The following is an 18,186-nucleotide window of genomic DNA, read 5'->3' as shown; positions in this document are numbered from 1 at the left end:
GCATAACTGAAGCTTTGTACCACTGGCTGACATCTCCCCATTTCCCCCTCCACACAGACCCTGGTAACCACTATCTACTCTCGGCTTCCATGAGTTTAAATATGGAGATTCCACATACAAATGAAATCATAAAGTGTTTTTCTTTCTTCATCTGACTTATTTAAGTTAGCATAATGTTTTTCAGGTCCATATATGTTGTCACAAAAGGCAGATTTCTTTCTTTTTAAAATGCTGATTAATATGCCACGGTGTGTGTGTGTGTGCGTGTGTGTGTGTATACATACATATATACGTCTTCTCTTTCCATTCACCTGTCGACAGACATTTGGGTTGTTTCTATATCTTGACTATTGTGATAAATACTGCAATGAACATGAGAGTGCAAATATCTCTTCAAGATAGTGATTTTATTACATCCATAAGTGGGATTCCTGGATCATGTGATAGTTCTATTTTTAATTTTTTGAGGAAACTCCATACTGTTTTCCATAGTGGCTGTACAATATTTAATAATACTGCTTTCCATCAATGAACACAGAGTATCTTTCCATTTATTTGTGTCTTCAATTTCTTTCCACAGTGTTTTACAGGAAAAATATTCTCTGACATAAATTGTAGCAATGTTTTCTTAGGTCAGTCTCCCAAGGCAATAGAAATAAAAGAAAAAACAAACAAAGGGGATCTAATCAAACTTATAGCCTTTCACACAGCAAAGAAAACCACAAATGAAACAAAAATTCAACCTATGGACTGGGAGAAAATATTTGCAAATGATGCAACTGACAAGGGCTTAGTTTGCAAAATATACAAACAGCTCATACAACTCAAAAAAAAAAAAAAAAAAATGAAGAAGTGAGCAGAAGACCTAAGTAGACATTTCTTCAAAGAAGACATAAAGATGGCCAATAGGCACATGAAAAGATGATCAACATCGCTAATTATCAGAGAAATGCAAATCAAAACTACAATGAAGTATCACTTCACACCCATCAGAATGACCATCATCAAAAAGTCCACGAACAATAAATGCTGGAGAGGATGTGGAGAAAAGGGAACACTTCTACACTGTTGGTGGGAATATAAATTTGTGCAACCACTATGGAGAACAGTATGGAGGTTCCTTAAAAAAATAAAAATAGAGTTACCATATGATCCAGCAATCCCACTCTTGGGCATATATCCAGAAAAGATGAAAACTCTAATTCAAAAAGATACATGCACACCAATGTTCATGACAGAAATATGTACAATAGCCAAGACATGGAAGGAACCTAAATGTCCATCAACAGATGAATGGATAAAGAAATTGTGGTTCATATATACAATGAAATACTACTCAGCCATAAAGAAGGAATGAAATAATGCCATTTGCATCAACATGGGTGGACCTAGAGATTATTATACTAAGTGAAGTAAGTAAGACAGTGAAAGACAAAAATCATATTGATTTTGGAGGCTTGCAGCAGTGAGTAGTATCTGGAAGCGAGACCTTAGTTTCCTGATCAGGAGTCCTAATCACTAGACCACAGGGGCCAGCAGCTAGGGCCTAAATCCCCAGTCCTCGCCTACCTTGACAAGAAAAAATTCTGATGAGGAGGCAGAAGGTAAAGAGAAAAGTAAAATGTTTATTGGAAAAGCAGAGTAGATGTGGAAATATGCACGGGTGAGCTTTTTTATTATGGCCTGGCATCCCCTGAATTTTCACCTGCAAGGAGGCTTTCTGTGCATGTGTAGTGTCTCCCTTGCCCCAAGGAGGGCAAATATGTGTTCTCTTGATCCTTTACTCAAGCAGGGTTTAGCCCCTCTTTGTTCCTGCCATGACAGCTATCTTAAGGTGTCCATAGGAGATGAAACCTGGCTATTTACCCTGTTTCTGTTGTTACTTCCATTTCGGAGAGCAAACAGGAGGCTGATTGTAAATGCCTAACCTGGAGCCCACCTATCTCTTGTCTCAGGCAATGCAAACAGGAGGCTAGTTTTAAGTGTCCAGCCTGAAGCACACACTTTTCCTACCCCATGAAATGTAAACAGGAGGCCAGTTGTACATGCTTAACCTGGAACCCTTCTATCTCCTGCCTCAATATGATGTCACTTATATATGGAACCTAAAATATGATACAAATGAACTTATTTACAAAACAGAAACAGACACACAGAAAACAAACATACATAACTGAATCACTTTGCTGTACAACAGAAAATAACACCACATTGTGAATCAACTAGTTCAATTTTTAAAATGTCTTATAGTGTTCAGGGTACAGGTCTTTCACCTCTTTGGTTAAATTCATTCCTAAGTATTTTATTCTCTTTGTTATAATTGTATATGAGATAGTCGCTCGTGGCTCTGCCCAACAATAAACTAATTTCTATACTAAGTAGTTCTGCACACATTTATCATAAGGTAAAATGGTAGATCAAGGGGGAAACAAGTAATCAAATTATAATGTAGGGCTTCCCTGGTGGTGCAGTGGTTGAGAATCTGCCTGCTAATGCAGGGGACACGGGTTTGAGCCCTGGTCTGGGAGGATCCCACATGCCGCGGAGCAACCGGCCCCGTGAGCCACAACTACTGAGCCTGCGCGTCTGGAGCCTGTGCTCCGCAACAAGAGAGGCCGCGACAGTGAGAGGCCCGCGCACCGCGACGAAGAGTGGCCCCCACTTGCCACAACTAGAGAAAGCCCTAGCACAGAAACGAAGACCCAACACAGCAAAAATAAATTAATTAATTAATAAACTCCTACCCCTAACATCTTCTTTAAAAAAAAAATTATAATGTAAAAAAACATGTAAAATGTATATAATGGCTTTATATAGCAGATAAGTTTTCTTGAAGTCTATTCCTACCGCACACTGGCTTCTCCAAAAGTTATGCATATTCACCCTGATACTATTGCTATATATGTTACATAAATGTTATACTAAATGTAAATGCTCAATCAGGATCATTTTTCTCTGAGAGAACCTAGGCAAAAGGCCATGGGTGTAAACTATGAAATAAATCACTAACAGCAGACTTGTGGCTGACCAAATCTACACATTTCAAAAATCATCAGAATTGTTCGATGACCAGCATCTGGCAAATAACCTCTGAACCCTTAAAATATCCCACCTGAGAAAGTGTCTTTGCATTCCTGACTTGGACCATGCCAGATATTTTGTCCTAACCATGTGATATACAGTGAATACCTGGTTTATATGATTTTAGGCTAAGCTGTATCAGTTTGAACTCTAGAAGCAGGATTTGAAGATGGGTAGTTAATTTCATGCATGTGAGTGCTCCATGCCTACATGATTGATCCCCAATAGAAACCCTAGACACCAAGGGTCCAGTAAGCTTCCTTGGCTGGCAGCACTGTGCATATGTTATCACACATCATGGCTGGGAGAATTAAGCTGGGTCCATGTGACCCAACTAGGAATCTTATACTTGGTTTCTTCTAGACTCCTTCTATGTCTTTTTCCTTTGCTGATTTCAGTCTGTATCCTTTAAAGGTAATAAATTGTACACACGAGCTTATCTAGGTCTGGTGAATCATCAGACCTGAGAGGTGATGGGGACACTCCAAAATAGCTAGACATATGTAACAATGGAATAGAATTGAGAGTCTAGAAATGAATCTTAATACTTAACGTCAACTGATTTTCTATAAGAGTTTCAAGACAATTCAATGAAGAATCATCTTTTTAATGAATAGAGTTGAGAAAACTGGAGAACCACACACAAAAGAACAAATTAAGACTCCTGTGTTATATCATACACAAATTAAATTAAAATGGGTCAAAGAGCTAAATGTAAGAGTTAGAATTAAAACTCTCAGAAGAAAACACAAGAGTAAATCTTCATGATCTTGAATTAAGCAATGATTTTTTAGATATGATACCAAAAGCAAAAGCGACAACAAAAGGAAGTTCATAGAAATTTAAAACTTACACATTAAAAGATATCATCAATAAAATGAAAAAGAGGGCTTCCCTGGTGGCGCAGTGGTTGAGAGTCCGCCTGCCGATGCAGGGGACGTGGGTTCGTGCCCCGGTCCAGGAAGATCCCACCTGCTGCGAAGCGGCTGGGCCCGTAAGCCATGGCCGCTGAATCTGCACATCTGGAGCCTGTGCTCCGCGACGGGAGAGGCCACAACAGTGAGAGGCCCGTGTACTGCAAAAAAAAAGAAAGAAAGAAAAAATCCTAAAACAAAAAAAAATTAAAATAGATTTACCATATGACCCAGCAACCCCACTACTGGGCATATACCCAGAGAGAACCATAATTCAAACATACACATTCACCCCAGTGTTCATTGCAGCACTATTTACAACAGCCAAGTCATGGAAGCAACCTAAATGCCCACGGACAGACAAATGGGTAAAGAAGACGTGGTACAGATACCACTATATTCAATAGAATATTACTCAGCCATAAAAGGGAACAAAACTGGGTCATTTATAGAGATGTGGATGGACCTAGTGACTGTCATATAGAGTGAAGTAAGTCAGAAAGAGGAAAATAAATATAAATTAACTTATATATGTGGAGTCTAAAAAAATGGTACAGATGAACCTGTTTACTAAGCAGAAATAGAGACACAGACATAGAGAACAAACATATGGACACCAAGGTGGGAAAGGTGGGGGTGGGATGAATTGGGAGATTGAGATTGACATATATACGCTAATATGTATAAAATAGATAACTAATGAGAACTTGCTGTATAACACAGGGAACTCCACTTCGCTATACAGTAGAAACAAACACATTTTAAAACAACAATACCCCAATAAAAGAAAAAGAACAATTTTGAATCCTCAGAAGACCCCTGAAAAGTAGATACTGTTCCAACTTTAGAGATGAGAAAACTGTGGCTCATATAGGTGTGTAACTCACCCAAAATTAAGTCACTTCTAAGTGGTAGACTTGAAAGTCAAAGTCATATCTGTTTAATTTCATCTGTGCTCTTCCTCCCCGTGCTTTCCCTTTTCTTCTGTTCTCTGTCTTGTCCTTTATAACCATGAGGTCCTGAACAAGTGTCTTCTGTTCTGAGCTTTTGATTAAAAATTAGCAGTTCACATAGGTATAATAAACATTTATTAAAAAATAATTTTAAAAAAGAAAGCAAAAGCTATCATGCTGCATGATGGTGAAACCTATAATCATGGAAACGGAATATACAGGAATTTTTTAAAAAAACATAATGATCAGAGTATTGGAAAAACAATCATCAGTCCGAACCTGAATTTTTTGGATTTTGAGGGTGTGTTTTTTCTTACACAATTTTAAATTGAGATATAAAATATTTCATCATAAATTTATATAACAAGATGATGTGATTACTGGTATATTATAAAAATTGACATGTAAAAAATTACAATTTAAATTTTCAATTCAATCTGAATGCATAGAATTTGTTATTGACAGTAATCCATTTAATAAATATGCAAGGAATCATTTCCTTAACAATTAGCAATATTACATCATTTTTTCTCTTTAAACTTTTATTCCAGCTGTTCGTTTTTATTCCAACATACCCATAAAATTAGACCTTAATGTAATATATTTTAGTCTTTGAAACTCTACTGTTGATAATTCTATCATATTTCTCTGCAAAAATGTGGATATATATTGTAATTTTTATTGTGAAATCTGTGTAAATATAAGGCTCTAAATATTTAACAGCATATTCAAGACTGAGTCATTATTGCAATATTTGGAACAAAATTGATTAAAACCACATAAATGTATTATAAAATGTAAAAAATATTTATTTATGAAGAATAACATTTTTTGTACTACAAATGCATCCTCTTAGTAAATACATATTGCTTTCTCTCAATTAGCTTATGTGTAGTAGATGAATATTATTTTTTACTGATGAGATGAGAGTCAGTACCAAATTTCTTCCCAGTTTTTATTTTTTTAAATGTAATCACTGAGACATCTTATTCACACGAAAAGGTAAATGTGAAAGTTTAAAGATTAGGTGGTAGATAGATAAATGATAGATACATGGGGAGAGAGAGAGAGTACACAGTTCTTTTAAGTCCTTGCAATTTATATGCCCCAAATCCCATAGTAAGCTATCACTAAATTTTATTTACAAAGATCTATCACCTACCAGGTGATTTGCCCTGCTGTCATTGCTATGGTAAATGAAAAATGCAAAGTCACTTGAATTTCTAAAGGATTTGTTATCCAAAGTCTATGATTACTTACTTTCTGAATACCAGCACCAATCTTTCAATTATCAACTGGTTTGACACGTGGACCTTTTTCCACTCTGAGCAATCCATGATTGGCAGAAAAAGAAGAGGTGAGAGGTAAGTTTTCTTTCAAAGTTAAAGAACAAAAATTTACAAAGTGGAGACAGAAGAGCCTGTTAAGTGATATGGAAGCAACCTAAATGTCCATCAACAGATGAATGGATAAAGATGTGGTACATGGGCTTCCCTGGTGGCGCAGTGGTTGAGAGTCTGCCTGCCGATGCAGGGGACACAGATTCGTGCCTCGGTCTGGGAAGATCCCACATGCCACAGAGTGGCTGGGCCCATGAGCCATGGCTGCTGAGCCTGCACGTATGGAGCCTGTGCTCTGCAATGGGAGAGGCCACAACAGTGAGAGGCCTGCGTACGGCAAAAAAAAAAAAAAAAAAAAAAGATGTGGTACATATATACAATGGAATATTACTCAGCCATAAAAAAGAACAAAATGGGGTCATCTCTAGAGATGTGGATGGATGTAGAGACTATCATACAGAGTAATGTAAGTCAGAAGGAGAAAAACAAATATCATATATTAATGCTTACATATGGAATCTAGACAAATGGTACAGATGAATTAATTTGCAAAGCAATAATAGAGACACAGACATAGAAAACAAACATATGAACACCAACAGGGAAAAGGGGATGGTTGGGATGAATTGGGAGATTGGGATTGACATACATACGCTACTATATATAAACAGATAACTAAAGAGAACCTGCTATATAGCACAAGGGACTAGTCTCGATGCTCTGTGGTGACCTAAATGGGAAGGAAATCCAAAAAAGGGGGGATATATGTATACATAAAGCTGATTCACTTCGGTGTACAGCAGAACCTAACACAACACTATGCTATAGTAAACACTTTACTATAGTAAAGAAACTATAACCGAATTAAAAAAAAAAAGAATGCTCTGAGTATCACAAGATATTAAAAAATTAAGGGTCAAAAAATATTTCCCTTAAATTATCAACATGCATATCTTGGGGAAAAATGTTGCAACCAGTATTCCAGTTTGAAGATTACCACTTTATTTATTTATTTATTTATTTATTTTTGTGGTAGGTGGGCCTCTCACTGTAGTGGCCTCTCCTGTTGTGGAACACAGGCTCCGGACGCGCAGGCTCAGTGGCCATGGCCCACGGGTCCAGCCACTCCACGACATGTGGGATCTTCCCAGACCGGGGCATGAACCTGTGTCCCCTGCATCGGGCAGACAGACTCTCAACCACTGCACCACCAGGGAAGCCCGAAGATTACTACTTTATATTTTCAGATCTTCTCATATTGATTGAGATGATTTCATGAACAAGTGCAAAAATTTTTATTGAGCATCCACCATGTGCAAGGCACTGGTCTAGCAGCTTGGGATGCAGCCATGAACAGGACCACAGTGTAAGGACCCTATGTACATTATAGTAGTGATGACAGGCTATATGTAAGTAAATGATAAAATAATTTAGAAGGAGAGCAAAGAAATCTACAAAATAATTTCAAAGAATTTAAATGATAGGAAGAAAATAATGCAGAGTAGTGTGAGGAGTGGTCTTGTGGCCAAGGATTATTTCTGAGGAGGTGACATTTAAGGCAAAGGTATACAAGAAGAGTACTCTAGGCTGAGGCAGACTGGTGGCCTAGGGATGTCTTTATGGTGAAAGAATGCCTCTGTGAAGAGGTGTCAGCCATACAAAGAAATGGAGAAGAGCAATTTAGGCCAAGGTACACTAGAAAGAAGGCGATCACCTTGTCCAGGTTTGCTGAAGACTTTCTTGGTTTTGGCACTCTAATTCCCATGTTCTGGGAAGACCCTCAGTCCCAAGCAAAGTAGGATAGTTTGTCAGCCAACAAGAGGCCCAAGATCTATTGGAATATGATGCCTACTTAAAGGTCAGTGGCCTGATGGCCAATATCAAATCTACAGCTGGGGTCACTGGCAGCTTGACCCTAAGAAAATAAAAAGAATTAGAGAATAAACCTTCTTGATTCTGAGACATTTAGGCATCTGGGACTGTGGCTCTCAGTAGCACACCAGCCTTAGTTCAGCACATTAACAATTAGTCAACCTTAGAGTGAGTAACTACTTTTCTGTGATATCAGAGAGTAAAGTCGCTGATCCACCAGTTGCTGTGCAAACAGCACTCACACGCACAGAGGCAGACAAAGCATAGACCCCCTACACACAACTAGTATTTGTGGACAAAATGAACATCTGGAGAGGCACACAATGAGACCACCACAGTTGGAAGTTTTGAGTAGACTTTTGAGTGGAAAGAGCATTGGAAAGATAAGTAGAATTTGTGATGTAGCTCTTAATTTAATATGATGTACTCTTAAGGCAAGTCCCATGTGCACCTCTATCTAGTTAAATCAGTGTTTGTGGTGAATGAGGTAGTTTCTAACTAAAACTGGGTTTGTTTCCGGTTGAAGTATTAAACAAAATTTGACCTCATGATACAAACAGGGATTTAAAGTCAGCACTTACAATAAATGTTGGTGAGGACAGAGGGACAGGAAAGGGAGGACTTGTCTGGAACTTTTTATGTGCCTTCATAGGTTCTTCCATATATGATGGTAAGTGTTTCAGGTATTACTAAAATCAAAATTTCAGTCTCAACTATACAGGCAACTCCAAACTGTGGTATTTATTTATGTGTTTGTTTGTTTGTTTATTATGGAAAAATACACACACAAATATCACCTGATGCCAAATATTAGCACATGTATATTAGTATATCAGAGGAAAACAAAGAAAAAATTTAAGCCCAAAATAAAGAATCCCTATATCTTCTATACACTTCTCTTTATACATTTCTAATTGTGAGGTAACTCTCTCAGTTCTTGCCTTGGCAGTAGCATTATGTCCACCTCTATGTCATCCAATTCTCAATTGAACTGTCCCCGGTGAAATAACATCTGTAGAATTGGCTCCCTGGATATTAGTCCCAATGCTTATATAGATCTGCTGTCTCAGGCTCATGAGAAAATGTTGTACCCTCAACGCTCTGAGGAATAGTTGTCAAAGTCTGGGTAGAATCTCTCTCGGAAGCAGTCGTCCCAGTTACTGTGGTTTCTTGAGTCTTAGTTGTTTTAATTGTTACCTCATCATCAAACCCAGATACGGGAGAAAAAGGAAAGCCATCGTGAGTACCAAATCCAAAAGTTACATCTTCACCGAATGTGGGATGTATTGGCCATGGAGTGTAAGGATCGTCACTGCTTAGGGGAATGCAGCATGACAGCTTGTTCATACAAAGAAGTTTGTACCTTTCGAGATGTAAACATCGTTTTCTGCAGTGTCCTACACCATTCTTCCAGCATCTTTCAACAAACCAGCCAGCTGCAGGGTTAAACAAGCAGTCAATTTTTAAATTCTAGCCATAAGACAACAAACATTAATTCCAAAGTTTGACAACTACTACTATTGCCATCTAAAGTAATATGATAACATATACCACAAGTCATTTGGAGAGACAAAGAAGAAAACTAAAACTGTATATTAAAAACTGTGACATGTGCTATCAAGGAAATTGCTGGTGGTGGGGAGAGGAGAGAGAGAAGGAGAGGGGAGGGGGCAGGAGAAAGACCAGAGAAGAAGGAAAGAGGAGGAGGAGGAAGAAAATGAGACAGAGAGGATAGACATATGCAAAGCTAATAGTTAAGCCATGGCAAGGCAAGAAGGATGAAAGGAGGCTACAGGATACACAGGAGGCAAAGATTATTTCAGGAAAGGACCATCAAATGCTCGGTCCCAGTGTGGAGAAACAGCATCATGTCTTTAAGGTATTAAGAGAAGGCTGAAGAGTCTGAAGTATAATGTGCAAAGAACAAAGGAGCACGAGATAAAATGAGCTTGAAGTAACCATGCCATTGCCTAATCAATTTGGCCATTATTAAGCATTTTTATTTATTCCAAACCATTATGTGAGTTAATTTACTTCAGTTAGCTGGGATTTCACATGGAAATTAGATAAGGGAAAAGGAAGAATAGAATCTGGGAGACACGTTAGAAGCTTTGGCCAAGTAAAACATGAAGATGGCTGGAACCAGGGCTGTGAGAGTTGTAAAGAAGAGAACAGATTAAAGACATCGATTGTTTGGATATAAGTCAGTGGAGGATGGAGAAATCCAAGTACATTAGTACATTTCTGAGCTGATACAGGGGAGATACGTGATACTTGCTATTCATAGAATAGTAAACAGAGGAAAGAACACGATTTGGAGGGAAGAGAAAAAGGTGGTTACAAGTACTTGTTTTGGGGTATATAGCACAATATACCTCAGATGTCCAGAGGGCAGTAGGATATAGCTGTAGCAACTCGGTAGACAAGTTTGGACTGTAGATGTAAATTGTGGAATCATTGCCATGGATAGTATTTAAAACTACAGTTATAGATAAAGTACATATAGTGTTGGAATAATGTGAGATAAAAGGGGGCCATAGTTAAATTCTGGGGAGTGTCAATATTGAGAGCTCAGATAGGAGGAGAAGGCTCAGAAGGAACAGCCAGATACTTAGAGCAAAACAGGAGACTGAGACACTAGAGAATTAGATTAGTTTTCCCAAAAGCAGACCTTGGGATAAATTTTGACTACTGTATAATAAATGAGTTGAGGGCATTCAGCACTCCCCACATCGCCAAATCAGTTTGGAAATGGGGAAGTTATGGAAATAAGACAGCCAAAGAGAGGAGAGTTATACAGTTAGTTACCACTGTGATTGACTAGAGCATGACCCCATGGGGAAATCCAGCAACTAGTGTATGGCTAGGATAAAGGTCCAAGTTATCCTTCTTGAGGGTCAGAGGAGCTGGAATATTTCTCCACCATCCAGTAGTTGATAGATGATACCAGAGTGAGCTGACAATTCCCTGTCATTTCCAGACTGCCGCGTTCAGGACTGATTTGCAAGCAATCGACCATGCTTTGAGGATACTGCCAGGTGCGGGTCAGGCTGGTGTGCATGAAAATGGCATATGCCAAAAGGATACAAAGAAAGTTGTATCAGGTATGACTAGATTACGCAAGTGAGGAAAACGTTTCCTAAAGGAACACGTGGACACTTGTAGGCAAATACTGCTGTGAGGTTGAGCGAGATAACGCAGGAGCTGGAGCCTCCACTGCATTTAACATGATGAGTGTCACTGGTAATCTTCAGAGTGGTAAGAAGAGGAGAAACAGAAGTGAAGTGGTTGACATGTGAATGAGAAGTGGAAATAGCACCTGGAGACAAAACTCTTAGGAAGTTTAGCCGTGAGGAAGAGCAGAGAAATAGAGAAGTGCTCGGAGGACAATATGGAGTCAAGGGAAGGTTTTTCAGGTTTGTTTTGAAGGCTCCGAAATAAGAGAGCATGTTTGCAAATATTAAGAAGGAACAAGTAGAAAGGGAGAGATTAACGTAGAAGAGGGAAATGAGGCAAAAGAAGGGCATAGTCCTTGATTAGGTGACAAGGATTAAGAACACATACAGCATCTGACTGTATGTGATATGGAGAAGCACACTTCCTCAGCTATGTCAAGAGGGAAAGAGAAGATGGGTGAAAAGCCATACTGGTATGAGTGTTGGCAGCGGTAAAAAGTGCCATTTGAATTTTTGAAATCTTGAGATGTGGGGTAAAGTCCTAAGCTGGGAGGGAACATCACAGACAGGAGTGGAGCAGGAGAATTGAAAAGAAAGAAAGGTCAGTGCAAAAAGGTGGCCTAGGAAAGAGGAAAGATGAGCTCACACAAGAAATACAGTAGGATTACGAAGCAGCGTGTTAATTCATTGGAGGAGGGAGGATAGGCATCTACCGTGAAACTAGTCTGTTCCATTGTATGATCATTTATCAAGCAACTATATGACCATCTTTCTCAGCAAACCACCCGAGAAGTACCAAGGTTGGTGTATTCTAGGAAACAGCTAGTGCAAAGGCTCTATGTTGGAGGAAGCCAAGGATGTATGAAGAAGGTCAAGTAATTCTCAAAACAACCCTTTTTGCATTTAACTTGATAAAGTATGAAAAGTACCTTCCGTGGGTTGAGATAGAGAGAGAGCACAACGAAAACTTGGCTCCTATTTCCTCCCCTGGGGATGTTGGCTTTATCCTAACTTCTCCAATGATTCATTGTTCTCTTATTATTTTACTGGCTCCAATTCTATTGCCCTTGGTAGAATTTTCTGTAAGTTTTGAGGGTAGCCGTACCACATCTTTCATCCTGGACAAAGTCTAACATTGCTTCCTCATTCCTAACTTCTACAAAGATTACCTCTCTATGTATTTTTTTTTTTCCTCCAGGGTACCCATCCTCGAAATCTGAGTCCTGTCAGCATTTCTCTTCCATTCCCAAACACGTTAAATCATCTTGTTCTGTCAATTCTTCTTTAAACTTGCCTCTCACTTGCATTGCTCACTACTCCTTTTCAACTATTCCCGCCAGAGTTAAAATTTCGGGTACAGCCCATCACTCAACAGAGGTTTGAGCCCCTAACTATGGTACAGACTCTGTTCTAGGTGCTCAGGGTACATTTGTGAACTAAGCAGACAAAATCGCATAGAGCTTACTTTCTAGCAGGGGAAAACAGACAGTAAAGAAAACCAGTGAATTATCCTGTATGTGAGAGGATGATAAGTAGTTTTCAGAAATAAGAGAGAATAGATTTAAGTGGAATCTCTTTGGTGTGTCATGGGGACAGATGACTGTTTCTTAAACAGCAGTTAGCAGAGGTCTTGAGAGAAGGTGACGATTAAACGATGACTTGAAGGTGGTGAAGGAATTAGTCACACCAGTATGTAGGGCAAGTGCATTCTAAGCAGAGGAAAAAACAGAACTCTGTGGGTTGAGCAAGCCTGGCATGTTTGAGGAAGGGCACTGTGGAAAGCCACACTTTGCCAGTGTGGCTCTGGCAAAGTGAGCAAGGACTAGAGGACTAGAGTAGTGGGAGACGAGGTGAGAGAGGTCATAGGCACCAGATCATGGAGGGCCTGGTGGGTCACTGTAAGGACCCTGGTTATTGTTCTGAGTGAAGAGGGGGCCACTGCCAAGATTTGAGCAAAAGAGGTACATGGTCTGACTTCCAGTGTGAGCAGATCACACTCTATGCTATCTTGACAGAAGACAGCAGGAGGCAAGAGTAGAAGGACAGAGACCTGTGCGGAAGCTATAAGAAGCAGTAACAGGTGAGAGATGATAGTGACTTGAATCAGAGCGGTAGCAGTGGATGGAGGCGGTGAGATCAGTTGGTTCTAGACATAATTTGCAGGTAGATGTAAGAGATTTCCTGGTAGATATGGATATCACAGCATAGAATATCAAAGATAGTTCCAAGAATATGGCTTAAGCAATACAAGGATGGTGACTGGGAATAATCTATAACTTAATGTATTTTTTGTTTTTAGAATGACAGCCATCACTTATTTCAAAGCTCCTCAGTCTGGAATTATTATGTCATTAGGACTTGTGACCTCCATCACCAATATTTCAAAATCATAAATCTAAAAAATATGAATTACAGTGGTATTAATTCAGGCACATAAGCCATCTAGCCAAAATATTATCCCTTGTGTGAATTCTCTCTGAAAAAAAAAAAGAAAAAGAAAGAAAACAGATGTGGAATCAGATAGCATCAACTTAAATACAGCTGTTAACAGCACTCCACTGATGGACAGTTTGGCTTGGTAAAATGTTTCTTTACAAAACCCTCAGGTGCCATCTCAATTTAAAACAGAAAAATACACTCAAAACATTAAATAGTTAAGTTGCAAAATAGAACCTATAAGCAAAAATTTATAAATCAGCAGGAAACAAATCTACCGCCCTCACAATAAAAGAGGAAAATAAGCAGAACCACACACTTTATAGAAAAATCAAAACACATGATAAATATATATTTGAAGTTTGACTTCTCCATAGTCAAAGAAATAGAAAATATTATAAACTTAGGTATGTTCCTTCATTTTAAACATTTGCAATATTCAGAATTTGACAATGCACTAAGCAGACAGGAATAAGGTGCATGTCTAGGAATTTTATGTTGAATGGTTTATGTCTATGAATGGTTGTATAGAATATACTTGTATATGAAACATAAATACACTTCTTAGCAAAAATGATAAGCACATAAATGTCCAAATATGAAATTGTATAAAAAAGGTACAGAGGGACTTCCCTAGTGGTGCAGTGGTTAAGAATCCGCCTGTCAGTGCAGGGGACACGGTTTCGAGCCCTGGTCTGGAAAGATCCCACATGCCACGGAGCAACTAAGCCTGTGTGCCACACCACCAAGCCTGTACTCTAGAGCCCGCGAGCCAGAACTACTGAGCCTGCACACCACAACTACTGAAGCTCACACGCCCAGAGCCCATGCTCCACAACAAGAGAAGCCACCACAATGAGAAGCCCGCGCTGCAACGAAGAGTAGCCCCCCGCTCGGCTCAACTAGAGAAACCCCGCGTGCAGCAATGAAGATTCAACGTAGCCATTAAATTAATTAAAATTAATTGATTTTTAAAAAGGTACAGAGCACCCATTGCATGAAATTCTATGCAATAATTAAAAGTTCAGTTTTTGGAGAATATTTAATATGTGGGAGAATACTCATCATGTTTTAGAAAATTTTAAAGGAGGATATACATTTTTTCCCCACATGTTATCCAGGAATCTCAGGGAGAGCAAAAGAGCAAAACCGTATTGTTACTTCTTTATTATTTCAAAACTTTCCAAAATTTCGGTGAATAGTTCATAATCAGAATTGAGTGTAGGTGATAATTCTTTACGTCACTTACATGTGTCCATGTGAATCAAGATATAGATACATAGGCACATGTATGTCCATCTCACGGTAGTGATTACCTTTCTAAGCAAGATACAACGTCTCCAAGTTTGGAGCCCATTTTCTTAGTACATAAAGAACTCTTAAAAATCAATAAGAAAGAGTTCAGAAATACAATGGAATAGATGTTCAAACTCATTTATAATTGAAGCGTGATGAATTCAAACAAAGATGAGGCAACATTTTCACACATTGAAATGTAATACACGAAAGAATGTGATAAAAAAATGGAGTGATCAGTGTGTGGGAAGCTGACACTATCACACACAAGTGATAAGAGTGCGCATACTGTAGTCCATTCGGTCAGTTGTTTGCCAATCTTGCGTGTGTGTGTGTGTGTGTGTGTGTGTGTGTGTGTGGGCATAAGGGGAAAGATATACATTTGTTTACTAATTTTCCTAGCTGAATTTTAATTAAAAGTTTCCTGCTTAGCAGACCAATTAAAATAAGAAAGGAAATTCACAACCTCACCCCCATATATTCTACGTATACATTAAAAATAATGAAGTAGGTTCAGGCACTGATAAGAAGTCTCCGAGATATTGTGCTACTACATTTAGAAGAATCTGTATGATTAATTTACATTGGTTTTTTTTTTAACATCTTTATTGGAGTATAATTGCTTTACAATGGTGTGTTAGTTTCTGCTTTATAACAAAGTGAATCAGTTATACATATACATATGTTCCCATATCTCTTTACATTGGGTTTTTAAAATTCTAAGGTATATAGATATTTGAATCTACTCGGATATACAACTAATTGGTAAGATTACTTCATTGAATGATTCAGAGATTCTGAAAGAGAAGACTGAAGTACTGTTATTCCAGGGTAGGAGAGTCCTTTTCCTTAAACTCATATAAACCTATTGATTGCTTGATACTTTTTAATCAATTGCAAGTATTACTTTCCAATAAAAGTAGGTAAGTTTCCAAAGTAACATTATTAAAAAGAGGGAATAAGCTCATTCATTATTGATCTATTAGCAGAAGGTCCCTATTGGTCACTTACCTTTTTACTCTGTCTTAACTTATCCCCACTTCTAACTTAAATTTGTGTTATCTTTCTGATGACAGCTCTGCAGATCCTACAAAAAGTGTGATGAACTTGTTCACCATACCTCAGAACATAAACAAACGAACACCTCCTTTGAAAGCACTTTCACGACAAAAGAGAATTCAAGATGGTAGTGAGAGTTGGACTAATGAGACACAACAATAAAACAGGTGCAACAATGAAATTGTTAAAATAGAAGCAAAGTCAGGCTGAGTTAACAGTGGTTAGTTATAGAGAGAGACAGAGAGAGTTGCTCAGAAGACTGAGGAAATTCTTCCTTTGGAGAAATGTTTCAGAAGACACCCCAGTTTCATAGGTGCCTGTAACAGAGTCTTAGAGAGCAGGAACATGGAGCTGCCAGCATGCCATCATAAGAGCATTTGTGCTGCTCTTTATTGGCCCAAGTCTCTTCCTGTGGACCTCTTTCCCCCTCAAGACACCTGGGAGCCCAGGGTCAACAATTCATCCTAGTTCCATCATCTCTCCATTGTAGGGTTCCATTACCTTTGGTCACCAGATTTAGTAACCCACATATCATGAAGGTCAGCATCAGGAGATTCATGGCTTCTGGGAGAGAGGGAGCCCTGTGTCCTGAGGAATGAAGAACACTTTGCACAGTTAGGACTCTGAGTGGTCACCTTTACTGGCCTATCATGGGTGATGAACCAGAGAGGAGGAGAACGCTATGCCACCCAGAACACCAGATGATTAACTTGCACCATTGAGTGTGCATGACAAAATAATGCTCTGTTCTAGAAACTGTTATAGGAAACTGAGGCCTTATGAAATGAAGTATAATCCTAAGGATGTGTAGGGTCTGATGGAAAGAAACAACTCCCCAATAAAGTCCTCCTTAACCTTGCATGGAGCCAGTTACGTCTCCTCTGTCTGTATGCAACACTGTGTATATAGCCATGATAGCAGAATGCTATATCATGATCCAATTTGTTTCGGACCAGTAAGCTTATGATACCCCGTAGATTATCCCCTTCTCCATCTGAGTGATGCCCCAATCCATTGTGTATTAATTTTTTTATAAGTTGTGAAGTTTGCTTTGAATGGATTTTTTTTTGCTATGGATATCCAATTTTTGCAGTAACCATTTGTTGGAAGTACTATCCTTCCTCCATTGAATTGCTTTGGCAGGTTTGTCAAAAATTAGTTGGCCATACTTGGTGCTCTATTCTATTGCATGGATGTACTCTGCCAGTACAACACATTCTTGATTACTGTAGCTGTATAACATGTCTTGAGATAGTGTAGGGATACCTCCTGCTTTATTCTGCTTTCTGAAAATTGTTGTAACTCCCCCAGTTCCTCTGCCTTTCAATAAAAATTTTAGAATAGTTTTGAGTATATCTATAAAAGATCTTGTTGGGAATATGAAAGCAATTGAGTTACAGCTGTGTTGTAGTTTGAAGAATGACTTCTTTACTATGTTGAGTCTTCCTATCCATGGACATGTGTGCCCCTGTCACTTCATTTAAGTATTTTTTCTTTTTTTAACATCTTTAATGGAGTATAATTGCTTTACAATGTTGTGTTAGTTTCTGCTGTATAACAAAGTGAGTGAGCTATACATATACATATATCCCCATATCCCTTCCCTCTCACGGGCCCCTCCCACTCTCCTTATCCCACCCTTTTAGGTGGTCCCAAAGCACCGAGCTCATCTCCCTGTGCTATGTAGCTGCTTTCCACTAGCTATCTATTTTACATTTGGTAGTGTATATATGTCCATGCCACTCTCTCACTTCATCTCAGCTTTCCCTTCCCCCTCCCTGGGTCCTCAAGTCCATTCTCTACATCTGAATCTTTATTCCTATCCTGCCCCTGGGTTCATCAGAACTTTTTTTTTTTTTTAGATTCCATATATATGTGTTAGCCTACAGTATTTATTTTTTCTGTTTCTGATTTACTTCACTCTGTATGACAGAGTCTATGTCCATCCACCTCCCTACAAATAACTCAATTTCATTTTTTTATGGCTGAGTAATACTCCACTGTATATATGTGCAACATCTTCTTTATCCATTCATCTCTCAATGGACACTTAGGTTGC

At 38.7% G+C, this 18,186-nt stretch overlaps 1 protein-coding gene across 1 annotated transcript; it reads right to left on the bottom strand.

Moving 5' to 3' along the window:
- Window positions 1-9,195: 9,195 nt before the first annotated feature.
- Window positions 9,196-16,686, bottom strand: DEFB125 (defensin beta 125). Its single transcript, XM_060284051.1, has 2 exons — window positions 16,629-16,686; window positions 9,196-9,596 (listed from the first exon to the last, which is right to left on the bottom strand). Exons 1-2 carry the CDS (start codon window positions 16,684-16,686, stop codon window positions 9,196-9,198), a joined length of 459 nt encoding a protein of 152 aa, XP_060140034.1.
- Window positions 16,687-18,186: the final 1,500 nt, after the last annotated feature.

The sequence above is a fragment of the Globicephala melas genome, chromosome 15 (genome assembly GCF_963455315.2).
Source record: "Globicephala melas chromosome 15, mGloMel1.2, whole genome shotgun sequence".
In the NCBI taxonomy this organism is placed as follows: Eukaryota; Metazoa; Chordata; class Mammalia; order Artiodactyla; family Delphinidae; genus Globicephala; species Globicephala melas.
The sequence above is the reverse complement of the archived record's forward strand: the minus strand, read 5'-3'. Positions and strand labels throughout refer to the sequence as shown.